General features: G+C 36.9%; 1 protein-coding gene and 1 pseudogene across 2 annotated transcripts in view; both read right to left on the reverse strand.

The window, feature by feature from the left end:
• Positions 1-18,046, reverse strand: part of SMC5 (structural maintenance of chromosomes 5) — a 111,846-nt gene that overhangs the window by 36,911 nt on the left and 56,889 nt on the right. For both annotated transcript variants that reach the window (XM_067744188.1, XM_067744187.1), the window contains exons 9-11: positions 10,716-10,971; positions 7,640-7,794; positions 2,955-3,068 (exon numbers count right to left, since the gene is read on the reverse strand). In XM_067744188.1, coding sequence (XP_067600289.1) covers positions 2,955-3,068; positions 7,640-7,794; positions 10,716-10,971 — 525 coding nt within the window. The remainder of the gene's footprint in view (positions 1-2,954; positions 3,069-7,639; positions 7,795-10,715; positions 10,972-18,046) is intronic.
• Positions 3,120-7,050, reverse strand: LOC137228267 (ferritin heavy chain pseudogene; annotated as a pseudogene).

The following is an 18,046-nucleotide window of genomic DNA, read 5'->3' on the forward strand; positions in this document are numbered from 1 at the left end:
TCACCTCACACCAGTCAGTATGGCCATCATCAGAAAGTCAACAAACAATAAATGCTGGAGAGGGTGTGGAAAAAAGGGAACCCTTTTGCACTGTTGGTGGGAATGTAAATTGGTACAGCCACTATGGAGAACAGTACGGAGGTTCCTTAAGAAACTAAAATTAGAGCTATCATATGATTCAGCAATCCCACTCCTGGGCATATATCCAGAGGAAACCATGGTTCGAAAGGATACATGCACCCCAATGTTCACTGCAGCACTACTTACAATAGCCAAGACATGGAAGCAACCTAAATGTCCATCAACAGATGAATGGATAAAGAAGATGTGGTACATATATACAATAGAATATTACTCAGCCATTAAAAAGAATGAAATAATGCCATTTGCAGCAACATGGATGGACCTGGAGATTATCATACTAAGTGAAGTCAGTCAGACAGAGAAAGACAAATATCATATGATATGGCTTTATGTAGAATCTAAAAAAAATTGATACATATGAACTTATTTACAAAACAGAAACAGACTTACAGACTTAGAGAATGAATTTATGGTTACCAAGGGGGAAGGGTGGGGGGGAGGGATAGATTAGCAGTTTGGGATTGACATGTACACACTGCTATATTTAAAATACACAACCAACAAGAACCTACTGTATAGCCCAGGGAACTCTACTCAATACTCTGTGATAACCTAAATGGGAAAAGAATTCGAAAAAGAATAGATACATGTATGTGCATAACCGAATCACTTTTGCAGTATACCTGAAACTAACACAACACTGTTAATCAACTATACTCCATAAATTAAAAAAACGAAAAAATCAATAAAGCAAATAGGGCAAAATGTGAATAATTATTGTAAATCTGGGTAAAAGGTATATAGGAGCATATGTATGACTCTTGCAACTTTTCTATAAGTTTGAAGTTATATCAAAATAAATTATTAAAAAAAATAGAGTGGAGGTATAATGAAACAATATTGGCCATGAGTCAATGTATCAATGATACTAGTATGCAGAATTCATTTAAGTTTTAAAAATCTATTGTTTTAGTGGCTACACTAAATAAAATTGAATTATACAATGAGAAAGTAATTTCCTTTTCAATTCCCTTTCAATCATACCAATGAGTAAGTTACATACAGTGTCATTATGTCTTTAACTCCTTATTACCTCCTTTTAAAAAAATCCTATCATCTGCTTTTGAGAAGCAACAGTACAGATCTAGGATTTACTAACACTGCCTTTACAGTCTTTACTGTAATGTAAATTATTTGTTTTTCTAAGTTGGTAATGACATTATACTTCCTTTCAGAATATTTCATTTCAGTAACAAGTGAAGTGATTTAAAGAAAAATTTTAAATAATAATATAGTTAGTACCCAGATATGGCAAAAAATTGTGATGGTAGTACACGGTAGTATGCAGAAATGGCAAACACCATGAAGAAGGTTTGTAAGTTACTGAAGGATGGGAAATGGTACTCTAGTAGATATAATTACAGGAGGAGGTTATATACAATATATTTCAAAATTTAAAATATACATACAAAAAGTGATACATGTAAGAGGAAGTTCTAGTCCTAATGATGAGCCCCTATGGAAAGTTGTCACAGTACAAGGAAAAAAAAAAAAAAGGTCAAATTTCCAGGAACCTGACATATTATTAATATATGGTTCAAATTCTTAGCACAGGGGAAGAAGCATGAGTTTTTGAGGCAAATCCAGTTACTCAGTGTAGGCTAAGCTGGCCATTTGCAAAATAGAAATCATCTAATTACACCTGACTCCAGACAGACCCTTCACACTGTGTCATGTCTCACAGACTTGTAATCCAAGTAACCTACTTCTTCAGTGACATCAGTTCAAGAACTCACTGTTTAGGCTTAAATAGTTCTAAATAACACAAATGCTTAATTTTTTGGAGACCATTTTATAATTCTGTAGATTCAACTTTTTTATCCAGTCATCTTTTATTCACATTCCCTGTCAACTCCAAACCAGAAGGAGGGCAATACGTAAAAGCCAAAGAAAGTAAAGATTCTTTCCAATCACTTGTGTACCAGAGAAATAGAGGACTACTTAAGCCGATTCATGGTCCTGTCCTCACTTAGACTTACTAGAAAAAGTTTAAACAAAACAAAATCTAAACCTCAGCTTTCCAGGGCTTTTTAAAAAGTAGACGGCGTATTGCAAAAGGAAAAAGAAATCTTACTGGCAAGGATAGTAACATACATAGCTAACAATATGTATTATACAGATATATAACAATATATAATAAAAACAATAGTACCCAACAAACTGTTCTAAACTTTTTCATTTAATAAATTATTTAATCATCACAACCATCTTTTGAAGTAGATATTATCTCCACTTTATAGTGAAGAAATTAAGACACAGAACATTTAGTCAACTTGCTGAAATCAGCAGTAAAGTCTGAATTCAAAGCCTGGTACCTATCTGTAGAGTCTATACTCTTAACTAAGCCATGATGTCTTCCAGTGGCTTATATTCTTTGTCAGTAGTGTTTTTCTAGTCAGATACAGAATTCTCATTCTTTTTAAAGTTTTTTATTTATAATGAGCAACCTTATATTCCCCTCCAAAGAAAAACGGAGTTCATTCCAATACATTTCCTAAAAGGATGTCCAAGACCAAAGTCTCATCATTATGATGTTTCTCTTAAAACAATGTGACAGAATTACTCTTCATATTAATTCCCAATGGTAATTTCAAAAAATGTTAAAGATGGAATTATGGGCTCTTGTTCCTCTTATAAAACTAATTCAATCCTCAGTGGTATAGACAAAAGAAATTAGCAAATTTGAATAATTTTACACAAGAGTTACTGATGGTAAAATAGGTCGTTATCGTTTTTTGCTCTAGGTTGAGGTTGAAAACTCAAGCACTGGAAGCTAAGTGTGAAGTGAATTAAAATATTACAGTACTTGCCTCTTTGAGGAAAACCTCCATATCTTCTTGACTTTCAAACACAAAAGCTCTCAAGTCATTTGATGGAATATGATTTTCAATATATTTGGCATTTTTGTTATCTTTCATATTGATCTAAACAAAACAAAAAGAAAATAAAAGTTGATTTTCATGAAACCCAAAGTGACTACCAGAACATAACTACCAGAACATATACTTAACTTAGATTTATTTAATTAGGTTAAATAAATCCTCGAGAAAAAAGTAGACCAAAAAAGAACAGTTTGGTATTGAAGAGTCAACATTTTTAAACATCTATTTAATTTACTGTCCAAGACATAGTAAAACAAAAGCCAAGACTTTAACAGCACCTAATGCATATTGATTTTGATACCATCTAAGAAATAAAAAGTTCCCTTCTGGCCAACTCACTGAAAACATTTGAAATAGGGTTAGATTGTAACCTGAGTATAAACATTTCTCATCTGTCCCCCAACTTTTAATATTTTTCTTCTTAATCTTTAAGAGGAATTCATGCTATCTATGGCAAAAACTAATTAGTATAAAAATACAAAGGCCTAAATAAAACTTTATGAAACTAATGAAAAAACTTGCTATGGATTAATTATAACTATTGGTGCTTTCAAGAGAAACCCTAGGTTTGTACTACTAGAGCATAAACTTAATTACTCACTCAAAAAATACTAACTAGTTAGACATTTTTGCACTTGAGGCTCAGTGCTATGGAAGATACTAAGATAGTTCAAGATCTAGGGCTCTGGGATCAGACAGATGTCACTTCCATTCCTATGTATGACCTTAATCAAGTACCACCTAAATCTCTGAAAGCTTTAGTTACTTCATCCTAAAATGGGTAGAGTAAAACAGTCTATATCTCAAGGGACTAAATGTGGATTAAAAGAAATAATACAACAAAAAAAATTAGTAGACTGCTTGTCACATAAATGTTGGTATTATTTTAAATTACAGAATATTGATCAGTATAGAAAGATGGGAAAACTAAAAAAACAAGCAAACAAATGAAAAAAATCAAAGCCATATAAAATACCATCACCCAGACATAAATACTACAAACATTAGATGTCTACTGTTTCACTTTTTTTTTTTTTTTTGCGTTACGCGGGCCTCTCACTGTTGTGGCCTCTCCCGTTGCAGAGCACAGGCTCCCGACGCGCAGGCTCAGCGGCCATGGCTTACGGGCCCAGCCACTCCACGGCATGTGGGATCCTCCTGGACTGGGGCACGAACCCGTGTCCCCTGCATCAGCAGGTGGACTCTCAACCACTGCGCCACCAGGGAAGCCCCTGTTTCACAATTTTTTTGGTACCAAGTTATTGGGTTGGCCAGAAAGTTCATTTGGTTTTTCCAAAAGATGGCTCTAGTGCTTAGTTGTCTTTAACTTTGTTCAAAACAACTTTGTTAGACTATATTGTGACAGCTGTCATATCAGCGTGTATTTAAAAAAAAAATCAAAATTGGTGAATTTTTGTGTAGCCATTTTAGTATTGAAGATGGAAGAAAAAAGCAACATTTTCGGCATATTATTCTTTATTATTTTAAGAAAGGTAAAAACGCAACTGAAATGCAAAAAAAAGATTTGTGCAGCATATGGAGAAGGTGCTATGACTGACTGACTGTGTCAAAAGTGGTGTGCGAAGTTTCGTGCTGGAGATTTCTTGCTGGACAATGCTCCACAGTCGGGTAGACCAGTTGAAGTTGACAGCTATCAAATCGAGACATTAATTGAGAACAACTGACTTTATACCAAGCAGGAGATAGCCGACATACTCATAGTATCCAAATCAAGTGTTGAAAATCATTTGCATCAGCTTGGTTATGTTCATCGCTTTGATGTTTGGGTTCCACATAAGTTAAGTGAAAAAAACCTTGTTGACCGTATTTCTGCATGTGATTCTCTACTTAAACGTGATGAAAACGTTCTGTTTTTTAAAAAAATTGTGATGGGCCATGAAAAGTGGATACTGTACAATAATGTGGAACAGGAGAGACTGTGCGGCAAGTGAAATGAACCACCACCAACCACACAAAAGGCCGGTCTTCATCCAAAGAAGGTGATGTTGTGTATATGGTGGGATTGGAAGGGAGTCCTCTATTACGAGCTCCTTCCGGAAAACCGCACGATTAATTCCAACAAGTACTGCCCCGAATTCAACCAACTGAAAGCGGCACTTGGCGAAAAGCGTCCGGAGTTAGTCAACAGAAAATGCATAATCTTCCATCAGGATAATGCAAGATGGCATGTTTCTTTGATGACCAGGCAAAAATGCTTATTGCTTGGCTGGGAAGTTCTGATTCATCTGCCATATTCACCAGACATTGCACCTTTGGATTTCCATTTATTTCAGTCTTTACAAAATTCTCTTAATGGAAAAATTTTCAATTCCCTGGGAGACTGTAAAAGGCACCTAGAACAGTTCTTTGCTCAAAAAGATAGAAAGTTTTTGGAAGACGGAATTATGAAGTCGCCTGAAAAATGATAAAAGGTAGTGGAACAAAAGGGTGAATACGTTGTTCAATAATGTTATTGGTGAAAATGAAAAATGTGTTTTTACTTAAAACTCAAAGGAACTTTTTGGCCAACTCAATACTTTGTTGTAAGGAATGGTACAAATGAAAAAAAAAATAAAGTGGGTGTTTGCTACAACTTACAGAAAGGGTAAAGTAATCCCAATATCACCATAGGAAGTCATCTTTTTTTATAGTTATGGATAAGCCAGCATAGGACTTAGCTCTCGTTATCACTCTCCCCCAGGGTGCATTTATCAGAGACATTCTGCCATATCAGATTCTGGGGCCCATATCTTGTATAAGTTGGTTACACAGTCATCTATTTTTTTGATGAATTTCACCTGCTCGTTTAGGTAATGAGTCTCAGAGAAGTCACACAAGTAGGGGTCATTTTTGTCACTGGTCAGTTTGTGCATTTACAGTAGTGACTGATTCACAATTTTTTCCAAGTGTAATACACACTCCATTGCATTCATTGTCTGGTTTCCTGATATCCTGAAGGAAGATTTGGCCCCTTGTTGGTTCTGAACCTTCATCAGCTTCTTAGCGAGCTCCTTCTCCTCATGAGATTGGTGAAGAAAATATCTGGCAAAGTTCTTCAGAGCCACATCTTTACAAAGTAGTAAGACATGGACAGGTAGACATAGGAGGTGTAGCTTTCCAAGATGTTCTGGTGGTTGATGGCAGACTCCTGTTTCACAATTTTTAAAAATGAAATCTTTCTATATACCCTATCCTGTAATCTGTTTTATAAGTCATTAACATATCATAAATGTCCCTTTATATTAGTAAATAGAGACCTATGGCAACATTTTAAAGGCCTATGGAGGTGGTACAATGCATTTCAACTAGATTTTGAAGGGTTAGGTAAGTGTATGGGCAGGATACAGTTGGAAGAAGGTGGTAGTAAAAGTAAAAGGTTGTTCCAGGAAGGGTAAGATAACAGAGTATCTCCCTTTATCTCAGACTCAAATGTAATTTAAAAAGTAAATATATGCCAGCTAGTAATCTGACTTGGTGATAGGCTACTATCAGGAAATCAAGTGACAAGAGGATGACAAATCTAATAAAGTCCAGAGGTATTGTTTTGAGTTTGGCACTTTAATAAGAATCTGTTGAAAATTACACTTGCATTCTAATTTATAATACTAAGGGTCACAGTATTTCTTCTTGTGTTTTCTTTCAATCCTTACTGGATTAATCAAAACAGTAATGTCTGCATCCAAAATAGGTATTCCCTTCTTGATCGAGCAAAAATATTCTAATGATTCATACCTGAGCAAGAAGAGAATACAGTATTATGCACACTAATTTTGCTAATATAATGCAAACTATATGAAATGACTTTGAATAAAGCATAATATAAACAGGAGTTACAGAATATAGAACTTTTCATGAATCCTACAAGGATCTACAGTGAATTCTTTCCAAAAAAAAAAAATCATCTAGCAAAAATAATCCTTTTATCATTTTGAAGTTTTAAGTGTGTGTGTGTGTGTGTGTGTGTGTGTGTATAAAACATGTCATTAGCAAAGAATGTGGGTTTTACTTTTTCATTCCTTCTCATGGCCCAACTTACCATTTAAAATATTTTAGATGGAAATTTTCCTAGTAAATCCACACCCACATTTCATTAAATGATTTACTAAATACAGCTTGCCCTATTCTTGATGACTCATGATCACTAATAAGACTTATCAAATGTTTATAAGGTCAATAAATTGTTGGTTTCATTCTCAGAATCCTCAGAATGCTTTATTTTTGTAGCAGATGATTTTGTTGTCTATCCTGTCAGGTGTTCCATATCAACTGTATTTATTTATAGCAGTTTTCTACCCCTTTGGCAGCATTTAATATATTGCCTGTTATAACCGAAGAATAGCAATTGCCAGAAGGAAACCAGCTAACCAAGTTTACACATGATTCTTGGTCAATAAGTTGCCAGTTTCATACTTCTATCAAGAAAAAGTTCATAGGTTTATTATCAAGGACCCTTTAAAAAGCTCATGTATGGATTCAGCAGCATACCAGATGCCACAAGTCTACTAATGGAAAAGCAGGGTGTTAACAAGACTAAGAATTATTAAAACAACAAAACCTACAATGATTACAATAATAAAAATAACAGATACTACTAAGATGAACAAATTTCTTACCGTGAGCATTATGGGTTCACAGACTCTTTGCTTAAATTTGTCTCTGTTATTTCTCAGCCATAAAACAGCATCATATGTGTCACGGTATCTCTGTCTCAGCTTATCTTCCTTTTGATTCAAAAGGTTGTCAAAACGCACAATATGATCAGCCACACCTAAAATTGGAAAATAAAGCATTATTCCTCTGAACACTTTAATTAGTGAAATAATCTATTAATAACATAAAAGAGTATCTTAGATCTAAAGGTTATAAACACCACTCAGCAAGTACCCAACACAGTGAAAAAGACCCACCCTGGACAAATCATTCTTAAGTTTCTAAACACCTGGGATAAAAGATGATCTTTAAACTACCAAAAATAAATAGGTCACATACAAAATAATGAGAAAACACTAGATTTCCTATCAAAAGACAATGGCAACAGGCCTTCAGGATTCTGAAAGAAAAACTATTTTCAAGCTAGATTTTTATAACATCAAAATAAAAAAGGGGATAATGAAGTAAAGATTTTTCAGGGATGCAAAGACTCAAATTAATTCCCAAATATCTCTTCTTAGCAGGTTATGTGAAGATGTACTCTTACAAAACAAGGAAGTAATTTAAGAAAAATGAAGACACAGAATTCAGGAATAGCTTTTTATTCAACACAGAAAAGGTGTGAGAGAAGTCCTAGGTAACAGCCATAAGGAGACCTTGAGAACAATCAGTTTAGCTGGGAGGAGGATGGAAGGTCTCAGAACTCAAGAGAATGCTTGATAATTTTTTTCCCAATTTAAGGAAATGCTAAAGTAAATGGTGTTTCTAAAAAATGGTAAATTAAAATCCTAAAAAAAAATTATCAATGAACAGAAATTAGATCATAATGCACTACTTGGCTCTGCTGTGAGCAAGTTTTCTTGTTGTAATAACATAAATAATACTTAATATTTCTAGCTAGTAGAATCAACCCATAAACAGACCATATAAAACTTAATTATGGTTCTCAATAAAGTATGTTTTCAGCCTTTAAACTATAAAAACCAGAGTACATATTAAAGAATTAAAGGGAGGAAAGTAAAAAGAAAGGCTAGGAGTATCAGTATTTTTAGCTTATAAATGTGCATTCAAGCATTATCAACAAATATTAAATGACAAAAAAAAGAATATTATTGGTAATAAACATTAATAAATGTTAATGATTACTAATATTAATATAATAATCCCATTTGGGCAATTACAATAATAGGTAGGGGAGGTGTCATGAGTTGAAATCCACATCTGAAGCAACAAAATATTAAAAGATGATATCTAAAGTTGATTAACCAAGACATGGTAAAATAAAAATATGATTAAGATATATGAAAGACTATTAGAAAAAGTTACTGAAATAGTTAAGAGTGCTTACTCTTGACAGTGGGTCTGGAAGTTGGAAAGGCACTGGGCCACCCTTCTTGTCTAGTGTTATTATTTTTTTTAAACCATACACCTAGCATTTTGCTAAACATATAAACAAATTTTTTTACTAACTGACCTTAGTCATATATACTGAGCAGACAGAATGTAAGATCTCCTCTAACTGAATAATGCTACAGATCTAGCCACATGGTCTATAGCAAAGAAAAAAAAAGATGAAATTGGACAGGCTTCAAGGAGCAAAGCTAATGGAAGATTATGAAGGCTAGAATGAAGAGCTTAAATTTGACCTGAGAAAAAACAGACAAGTGAGTGACTGTAAAGAAAATAAAGCAAAGTATTTTTAGAGAATTAAATCAACTGCCAAAATCTGACATAAGACAACGGTCTGCTTGCGGCAAATCATTACACAATAGATATAGGTAATTAAGACACTAAAATGGAAGAACTGAACTGAGCTTCCTCAACAAGCAGACATGAACATTTAGAGACATGATCAGGGGAAGAAGAAAGCCCATCAACAGAGACATATCTCCATTTTATAAACATGTCTTCACTGTAAGTTTAAAAAAACTCAGAATGGGAGAAAATATTTGCAAATGAAGCAACCGACAAAGGATTAATCTCCAAAATTTACAAGCAGCTCATGCAGCTCAATAACAAAAAAACAAACAACCCAATCCAAAAATGGGCAGAAGACCTAAATAGACATTTCTCCAAAGAAGATATACAGACTGCCAACAAACACATGAAAGAATGCTCAACATCATTAATCATTAGAGAAATGAAAATCAAAACGACAATGAGATATCATCTCACACCAGTCAGAATGGCCATCATCAAAAAATCTAGAAACAATAAATGCTGGAGAGGGTGTGGAGAAAAGGGAACCTTCTTGCACTGCTAGTGGGAATGTGAATTGGTTCAGCCACTATGGAGAACAGTATGGAGGTTCCTTAAAAAACTACAAATAGGACTACCATATGACCCAGCAATCCCACTACTGGGCATATACCCTGAGAAAACCAAAATTCAAAAAGAGTCATGTACCAAAATGTTCATTGCAGCTCTATTTACAATAGCCCGGAGATGGAAACAACCTAAGTGCCCATCATCGGATGAATGGATAAAGAAGATGTGGCACATATATACAATGGAATATTACTCAGCCATAAAAAGAAACGAAATTGAGCTATTTGTAATGAGGTGGATAGACCTAGAGTCTGTCATACAGAGTGAAGTAAGTCAGAAAGAAAAAGACAAATACCGTATGCTAACACATATATATGGAATTTAAGAAAAAAAATGTCATGAAGAACCTAGGGGTAAGGCAGGAATAAAGACGCAGACCTCCTAGAGAACGGACTTGAGGTTATGGGGAGGGGGAAGGGTGAGCTGTGACAGAGCGAGAGAGAGTCATGGACATATACACACTAACAAACGTAGTAAGGTAGATAGCTAGTGGGAAGCAGCCGCATGGCACAGGGATATTGGCTCGGTGCTTTGTGACAGCCTGGAGGGGTGGGATAGGGAGGGTGGGAAGGAGGGAGACGCAAGAGGGAAGACATATGGGAACATATGTTTATGTATGACTGATTCACTTTGTTATAAAGCAGAAACTAACACACCATTGTAAAGCAATTATACCCCAATAAAGATGTTAAAAAAAAACAAAAAACTTACTCCTCTTCTCCTTCTCTAGAGTTTCCCTCTCTCTACGCTTATCAATTATCTCGCCTTCACATAATGCCTTTTCATCTTGAACTCGTCTCAGATCATTTGTAATGGCATCAATTTGGGGTTGAAGGTTCTCACAGTTTTCTGTGGTCTTCAGTTCATTTTGCAAATCTTCTATCATTTTGCGGGTATTACTTATTCTCCTCTGTCGATCATGCTCTTCATTTTGTTTTACTGTTAAGGCCTGCTGAAGGTCCTCAATCTAATAAAACAAAAGCAGGTTAGCACTGGAGATTGTTTTTTCTCCTGGTTTATTAGGCTTTAGTAAAACAGTTTTAAAAATGCAAACAACCTAAGAACATGGGTTTTTTTCTCACTAAAAGGTATCCTATTAGAATTAAACTGTTACTCCTACCAGACCACCTGTCTCTTTATTTGTTCAGCAATACATTCCAAGTACCTAGGGCAGTGGTTAGCATATAGTTAGCATTCAGTAAATATTTGCTAAATAAACGAAATATTTATAAAGCCAATCAGCAGATTTCTAAATATTTATAGGAAGATTTCACATACTATATATCATAAAACTGAAAACAGTCACATGGTATACCACAGACTTTCAATAAACCAGCAATAGAAATGATGGTGAAGATTATGTCACCCTACTAGTTTAAAACCACAATAAACTATTTTCTTTCCATTAAATTATTTTCTACTAGCACTTCAAATTAGTATTTTGAGATTTTAATCCTCAATCTGTATGTTTATATTCAGGGTAAGTCATTAAAAAAAACCAGATCATGCAACTTACCAGTGGAATTTTTATCAAAACCATACATGGTCTACCTAAGACAGAGTTATGATTTTCTTCAAGACACAGATGCATACACCCAATGTATTTTTTGCAAAAATAGAATTTTGTGTTAAATTAGATAAGGTTATCGTATCATATAATTTGCTTATTAGTTACCTTTCTTTCCAAGTCAAATTTACTCCCTCTTCCTCTCCATTATAAATGTATATTATGACATATTCAATATAGAAAATATGAAAAATATAGAAACTTAAAACAAATAAAAAACACCTAAAATCTTGAGGTCCTTAAACATTTACATTTTAATGCCAGCCTATATCCATCAATAGAGCATATACGTTTTAGCAAATGGCATCACTAAAAATTTATCGAGAGCAGTTTCTCATTACCTCCATGTCCTTGCAAAACAAAAATTTAATACCTGCATAATGTTCTTTTATATAGATATACCACATTCTATCCCATTCCCTACGGTTGGAAATTTGGGTTATAATCAATTTTCTTTTCTAAAAGTTTAGCTTTGACAGTGTCAAGATAATGAACTGAATACATGCCAAAATCTCCTCTCCTATAACAAACATGCAGAAGTGAAAGATAAAATATTATGTTTGAAAGAATTAACACTGTGTGTGTGTGACTGAAAATTAACAATGTTCAATGAGCCCAAAAGAAGGAAGCAGACAAGAAGCCACAGTGTTCAGCCAGGAAACCCATGGAGTCCAAGGCTTTTAGAAGAATAAACTGGCATGTCACGGGAGACAGAGAATTAAGAATCACCAAACACATGAGGAAGTCCAAGTCCATCAAAAAGGGACAAGAAATTTAACAAATATAACCGCTACAATCCCAGAAAAATAGAGACCACCAAGCTACCAAAAATCACTGGGCTGCTGAATAAATTTTATATCAAGAGGTCTTTGTCTGACGTTGACCTGAAAAACTGAAAATCAGCTTGATGGTCCCATGTCCTAGCTAAATTTTCTGAGTTCTAACTTTAACTCATTTGCCACCTTCATCCAAAAAACTACCATAACTAACTAATTCCATCACACCATGTTTAGCTCAGGCACAGTAAGTCCAAGCCTCCTGGATCATGCATGTTCGCTAGGATACCATCCCCATTACTGCTCTCTATCTTCAATTTCTCTGAATGCTCTCTCTTCTTGTTCTAGCTAAAACTTGGCTATTCCTGGAAGATACTTCTCCCTAGAGACCTTTCAAATGGTGACCTTTTCCTCCCATAATTCTTCAGAGCACTTCAGGACTCAGAAGTGGGGAGGGTGTCCTCATCAATCTCCACTGTACTACTTCCTCCGTTAATTGAGCCCCACTTCAGATCTTTGAAGATCATATGATCAGACTTTAACACCCATTATCTTTGCTATGTTAACTACCCCCCTCAAAGTCTTTCCTCACCCTCTTCATTCATTGATGCCTTTAGCACATGACTCACTGTCTTTCTCTCCATCATTATGCTGGCCATACTGGAACTCCAACATACATACAGAAAATCAGTCTAACTCTTTGGCCTCTGTGCTCCTTGACTTCTTCAACTGTCTTTTCCTAAACACCACCTCAGCCACCTTCTCCTACAGTTATATTAGATTATATCTATAGTTATATCTCTGACTAGATCATGTAGATCACCAAAAATCATACCACCTCTGAAAACTATTTCCACAATCCTACTCTTTGATCACCATCTCCTTTCCTTACATTTTTACTTACTATGGTCTTCCTACTGCAACTATCCTTTGACTGCACAGGGTCCTGTAATCCACTGACCCTACTATCTTTTCACAATCCACCATCCCCCTCATTCCTTTCCTTAACTGGCTGAGGTTCCACAACTCTAGAATCACTCCCTTGCAAAAGCCTCTTGACCCTCCACCATTCCTATCTCACATTAGCAAAGGAAAAAGCTTAGTCCTTATTAAACCTAAATAAATATTTTCTATTTATCTGTATCTAAACAACTAAACTAATTGGAGAAACTCTTGAAAACAGGTCTTACTTCAAATTTATGGCCACAAAACTTAAAGAGGCACTCAGAACTCTCAGAAAAACCTACTACATTTTTCTAATAAATGTATGTTCTCATTCTGAGATGAATTCACATCTTTTCCTCCTTCCTCAATCTTATATTGCTAAAGGCTCTCTACTCACCCAGCTAATGACCCTGTCTCATATTTCATTAACAGCAGTGTTAAAGTCAGAGTACTCTGATCAGAGTACTTTTCCTCCTTTCAAAACCTTCAACCTACCTCCATCTGTACTCACTCTGCTTTATCTTATACAATGTAAGGAGAGTTCTTGTAGCTACCTAAATCTACCCCTCCAGGGCTACTCCAAGCAGTGTTTCTCAAATTATTTATGGTGAAGAATCATTAAAATAATTCTAAGTAATCACAAGTCAACTTTTATCAATTACAGCTACAAAAAATTGCTAATAATCATTTTGGTCAATTAGCAATAATCAATTGCTAATAAAACAGTTTGGCAATTCCTTCAAAAGTTATATGTACACTTATGATAGTCACTTCTAGGAAATTATCCAAAAGAAATGAGAGCATATGTTATATTACATAAGAACTTGTACAAGAATACTCACGGCATTCTTTGGTAATAGCCCTAAACCAGAAACAACCTAAATGTCCATCAACAGATGAATGGATAAACAAACTATGATCTCAAGAAAGGTGGAAAAAAAAATCAAAGTGAACAAAGATAAAAATACAACATATCCGAATTTGCAGGACACAGGTAAAGCAGTGATGAGAGGAAAACTTATAGCATTAAGTGCATACACACAAGAAAAGAGGAAAAGTCTCAAATCAATAATCTGAGCAGAACCTGGAAAAAGAGCAAAACAAACCCACATCAAGCAGCAGAAAGGAAGTAATAAAAATATGAATGACTTTAATGAAATCAGAAAAATAACAGAGAAAAGCCAATGAAACAAAGAGCTAGTTCTTTGTAAAAAACAATAAAATTAACACACCTCTAGCAAGAATGATCCCCACCCTCATACCCTACCAAAAAAAAAAAAAAAAAAAGACAAAGTAGATACAAATTACCAACATCAGGAATGAAACAGGGTTAACAGTATCACTACAGAACCTACTGACATCCAAAGGATAATAAGAGAATTTATGCACACATAAATTTAACAATTTAGACAAAATGGACCAATTCCTAAAAAACCCCACTAATTACCACAACTCAACCAATATGAAATAGATTATTTGAATTGCCCTGTAACTATTAAGTAAATTGAATCCATAATTTTAAAACTCCAAAAACAAATCTCCAGACCATGATAGTGTTATTTGAGAATTATTCAGAATATATAAAGAAGAATTAACACAAATTCTACACAATTTCTTCCAAAACCGAGAATAGGAGGGAACACTTCCCAGTTCATTTTAAGAAGCTAGTTATTATCTTGATACCAAAAGCAGGCAAGTATGAAAAGAAAACCACAGAATATTGCTTCTGAAGATAGACACAAAAATCCTTTAAATGTTCGCTAACAGAATTCAACAATACAGAAAAGGAGTTATAAATTTATACACCATAACCAAGTAGGGTTTATTTCAGAAATGCAAGGTTGATTTGATATTCAAAAATCAATGTAATCCATCATTTTCACAAGCTAAAAATGAACGTGTGCATGATCGTATCAATAGATATGCAGAAAAAGCATCTGACAAAATCCAACACTCACTCATGATATTCTCAGAAACGCAGGAATAGAGAACTTCCTGATCCATAAAAAACCCTACAGCTAACATTATACTCGATAGTGAAAAAATGAATGCTTTCCTCCTAAGACCAGGAACAAGGCAAGGATGTCCACTCTAACCATTCTTATTCAACACAGTGCTGGAACTTCTAGCCGGTGCAACAGGCAAGAAAAGAAATAAAGGGCATAAAAATCAGAACAGAAGAAATAAAGCTGTCTCCATCTGTAGATGACATGACTGCTTATAAAGAAACACCCCAAGTAAACCATTAAAAGAATAAGGGGGGGGACCTTGAAGATGGCGGAAGAGTAAGACGCGAAGATCACCTTCCTCCCCACAGATACACCAGAAATACATCTACACGTGGAACAACTCCTACAGAACACCTACTGAAGGCTGGCAGAAGATCTCAGACCTCCCAAAAGGCAAGAAACTCCCCACGTACCTGGATAGGGCAAAAGAAAAAAAAAAAAAATAGAGACAAAAGAATAGGGACGGCACCTGCACCAGTGGGAGGGAGCTGTGAAGTTGGAAAAGTTTCCACACACTAGGAAGCCCCTTCGCGGGCGGAGACTGAGGGAGGCGGAGGGGGGAGCTTCGAAGCCGCGGAGGAGTGCACAGCAACGGGTGCGGAGGGCAAAGCGGGCAGATTCCCGCACAGAGGATCGGGCACTCACCAGCCCGAGAGGCTTGTCCACTCACCCGCGGGGGCGGGCGGGGCTGCGAGCTGAGGCTCTGAGGCTCGGGTTTCGGTTTCCGACGGAGCGCAGGGAGAGGACTGGGGTTGGCGGCTTGAACATAGCCTGAAGGGGTTAGTGCACCACGGCTAGCCGGGAGGGAGTCCGGGGAAAAGTCTGCACCTGCCGAAGAGGCAAGAGACTTTTTCTTCCCTCTTTGTTTCCTGGTGCGTGAGGAGAGGGGTTTAAAAACGCTGCTTAAAGGAACTCCAGAGACGGGCGCGAGCCGCGGCTAAAAGGGCGAACCCCAGAGACGGGCGCGAGCCACGGCTAAAAGCGCGGACCCCAGAGACGGGCGGGAGACGCTAAGGCTGCTGCTGCCGCCACCAAGGGGCCTGTGTGCGAGCACAGGTCACTCTCCACACCCCTCTTCCGCGGAGCCTGTGCAGCCCGCCACTGCCAGGTTCCCGGGATCCAGGGACAACTTCCCCGGGAGAACGCACAGCGCGCCTCAGGCTGGTGCAAAGTCACGTTGGCCTTTGCCGCCGCAGGCCCGCCCCGCACTCTGTGCCCCTCCCTCCCCTCCCTCCCCGCCCGCCTGAGTGCTCCAGAGCCCCCGAATCAGCGGCTCCTTTAACCCCGTCCTGTCTGAGCAAAAAACAGACGCCCTCCAGTGACCTACACGCAGATGCAGGGCCAAATCCAAAGCTGAGCCCCGGTGAGCTGTGAGAACAAAGAAGAGAAAGGGAAATCTCTCCCAGCAGCCTCAGAAGCAGCGGATTAAAGCTCCACAATCAACTTGATATACCCTGCATCTGTGGAATACCTGAATAGACAACGAATCATCCCAAATTAAGGAAGTGGACTTTAGGAGCAAGATCTATGATTTTTTTCCCCTTTTCCTCTTTTTGTGAATGTGTATGTGTATGCTTCTGTGTGAGATCTTGTCTGTATAGTCTTGCTTCCACCATTTGTCCTAGGGTTCTATCCGTCCATGGTTTTTTAAAAATTTTTTTTCTTAATAATTAATTTTAATAACGTTATTATACTTTACCTTCGTTCTTTCTTTCTTTCCTTCCTTCCTTCCCTCCTTTAGACAACGAATCATCCCAAATTGAGGAGGTGGTCTCTGACAGCAAGATTTATGATTTTTCCCCCTTTACCTCTTTTAGTGAGGTTGTATGTGTATGCTTCTGTGTAAGATTTTGTCTGTATAGCTTTGCTTCCAACATTTGTCCTAAGGTTCTACCCGTCCCTTTTTTTTTCTAAATAAGAATTTTTTAATTCAATAACTTTATTATACTTTATTTTATTTTTACTGTATCTTCTTTCTTTCTGTCTTTTTTCCTTCTTTCCCTCCTTCCTTCCTTCCTTCCTCCCTCCCTCCTTTCTTTCCTTCTTGCCTTTCCTTTTTTGCTTCTTTCTTTCTTCCTTCCTTCCTTCCCTCCTTTCCTTCTTTCTTTCCTCATACTTCTACTAATTCTCTCTACTTTTTCTCCCTTTTATTCTGAGCCGTGTGGATGAAAGGCTCTTGGTGCTCCAGCCAGGAGTCAGGGCTCTGCCTCTGAGGTAGGAGAGCCAACTTCAGGACACTGGTCAACAAGAGACCTCCCAGCTCCACATAATATCAAACGGCGAAAATCTCCCAGAGACCTCCATCTTAACACCAGCACCCAGCTTCACTCAATGACCAGCAAGCCACAGTGCTGGACAACCTATGCCAAACAACTAGCAAAACAGGAACACAACCCCACCCATTAGCAGAGAGGCTGCCTAAAATCATAATAAGGCCACAGACACCCCAAAACACACCACCAGACGTGAACCTGCCCACTAGAGAGACAAGATCCAGCCTCATCCACCACAACACAGGCACTAGTCACCTCCACCAGGAAGCCTACACAACCCACTGAACCAACCTTAGCCACTGGAGATAGACATCAAAAACAGCAGGAACTACGAACCTGCAGTCTGCAAAAAGGAGACCCCAAACACAGTAAGATAAGCAAAATGAGAAGACAGAAAAACACACAGCAGATAAAGGAGCAAGATAAAAATACACCAGACCTAATGAAGAGGAAATAGGCAGTCTACCTGAAA

Source organism: Pseudorca crassidens, chromosome 7 (assembly GCF_039906515.1).
Source record: "Pseudorca crassidens isolate mPseCra1 chromosome 7, mPseCra1.hap1, whole genome shotgun sequence".
Classification (NCBI taxonomy): Eukaryota; Metazoa; Chordata; class Mammalia; order Artiodactyla; family Delphinidae; genus Pseudorca; species Pseudorca crassidens.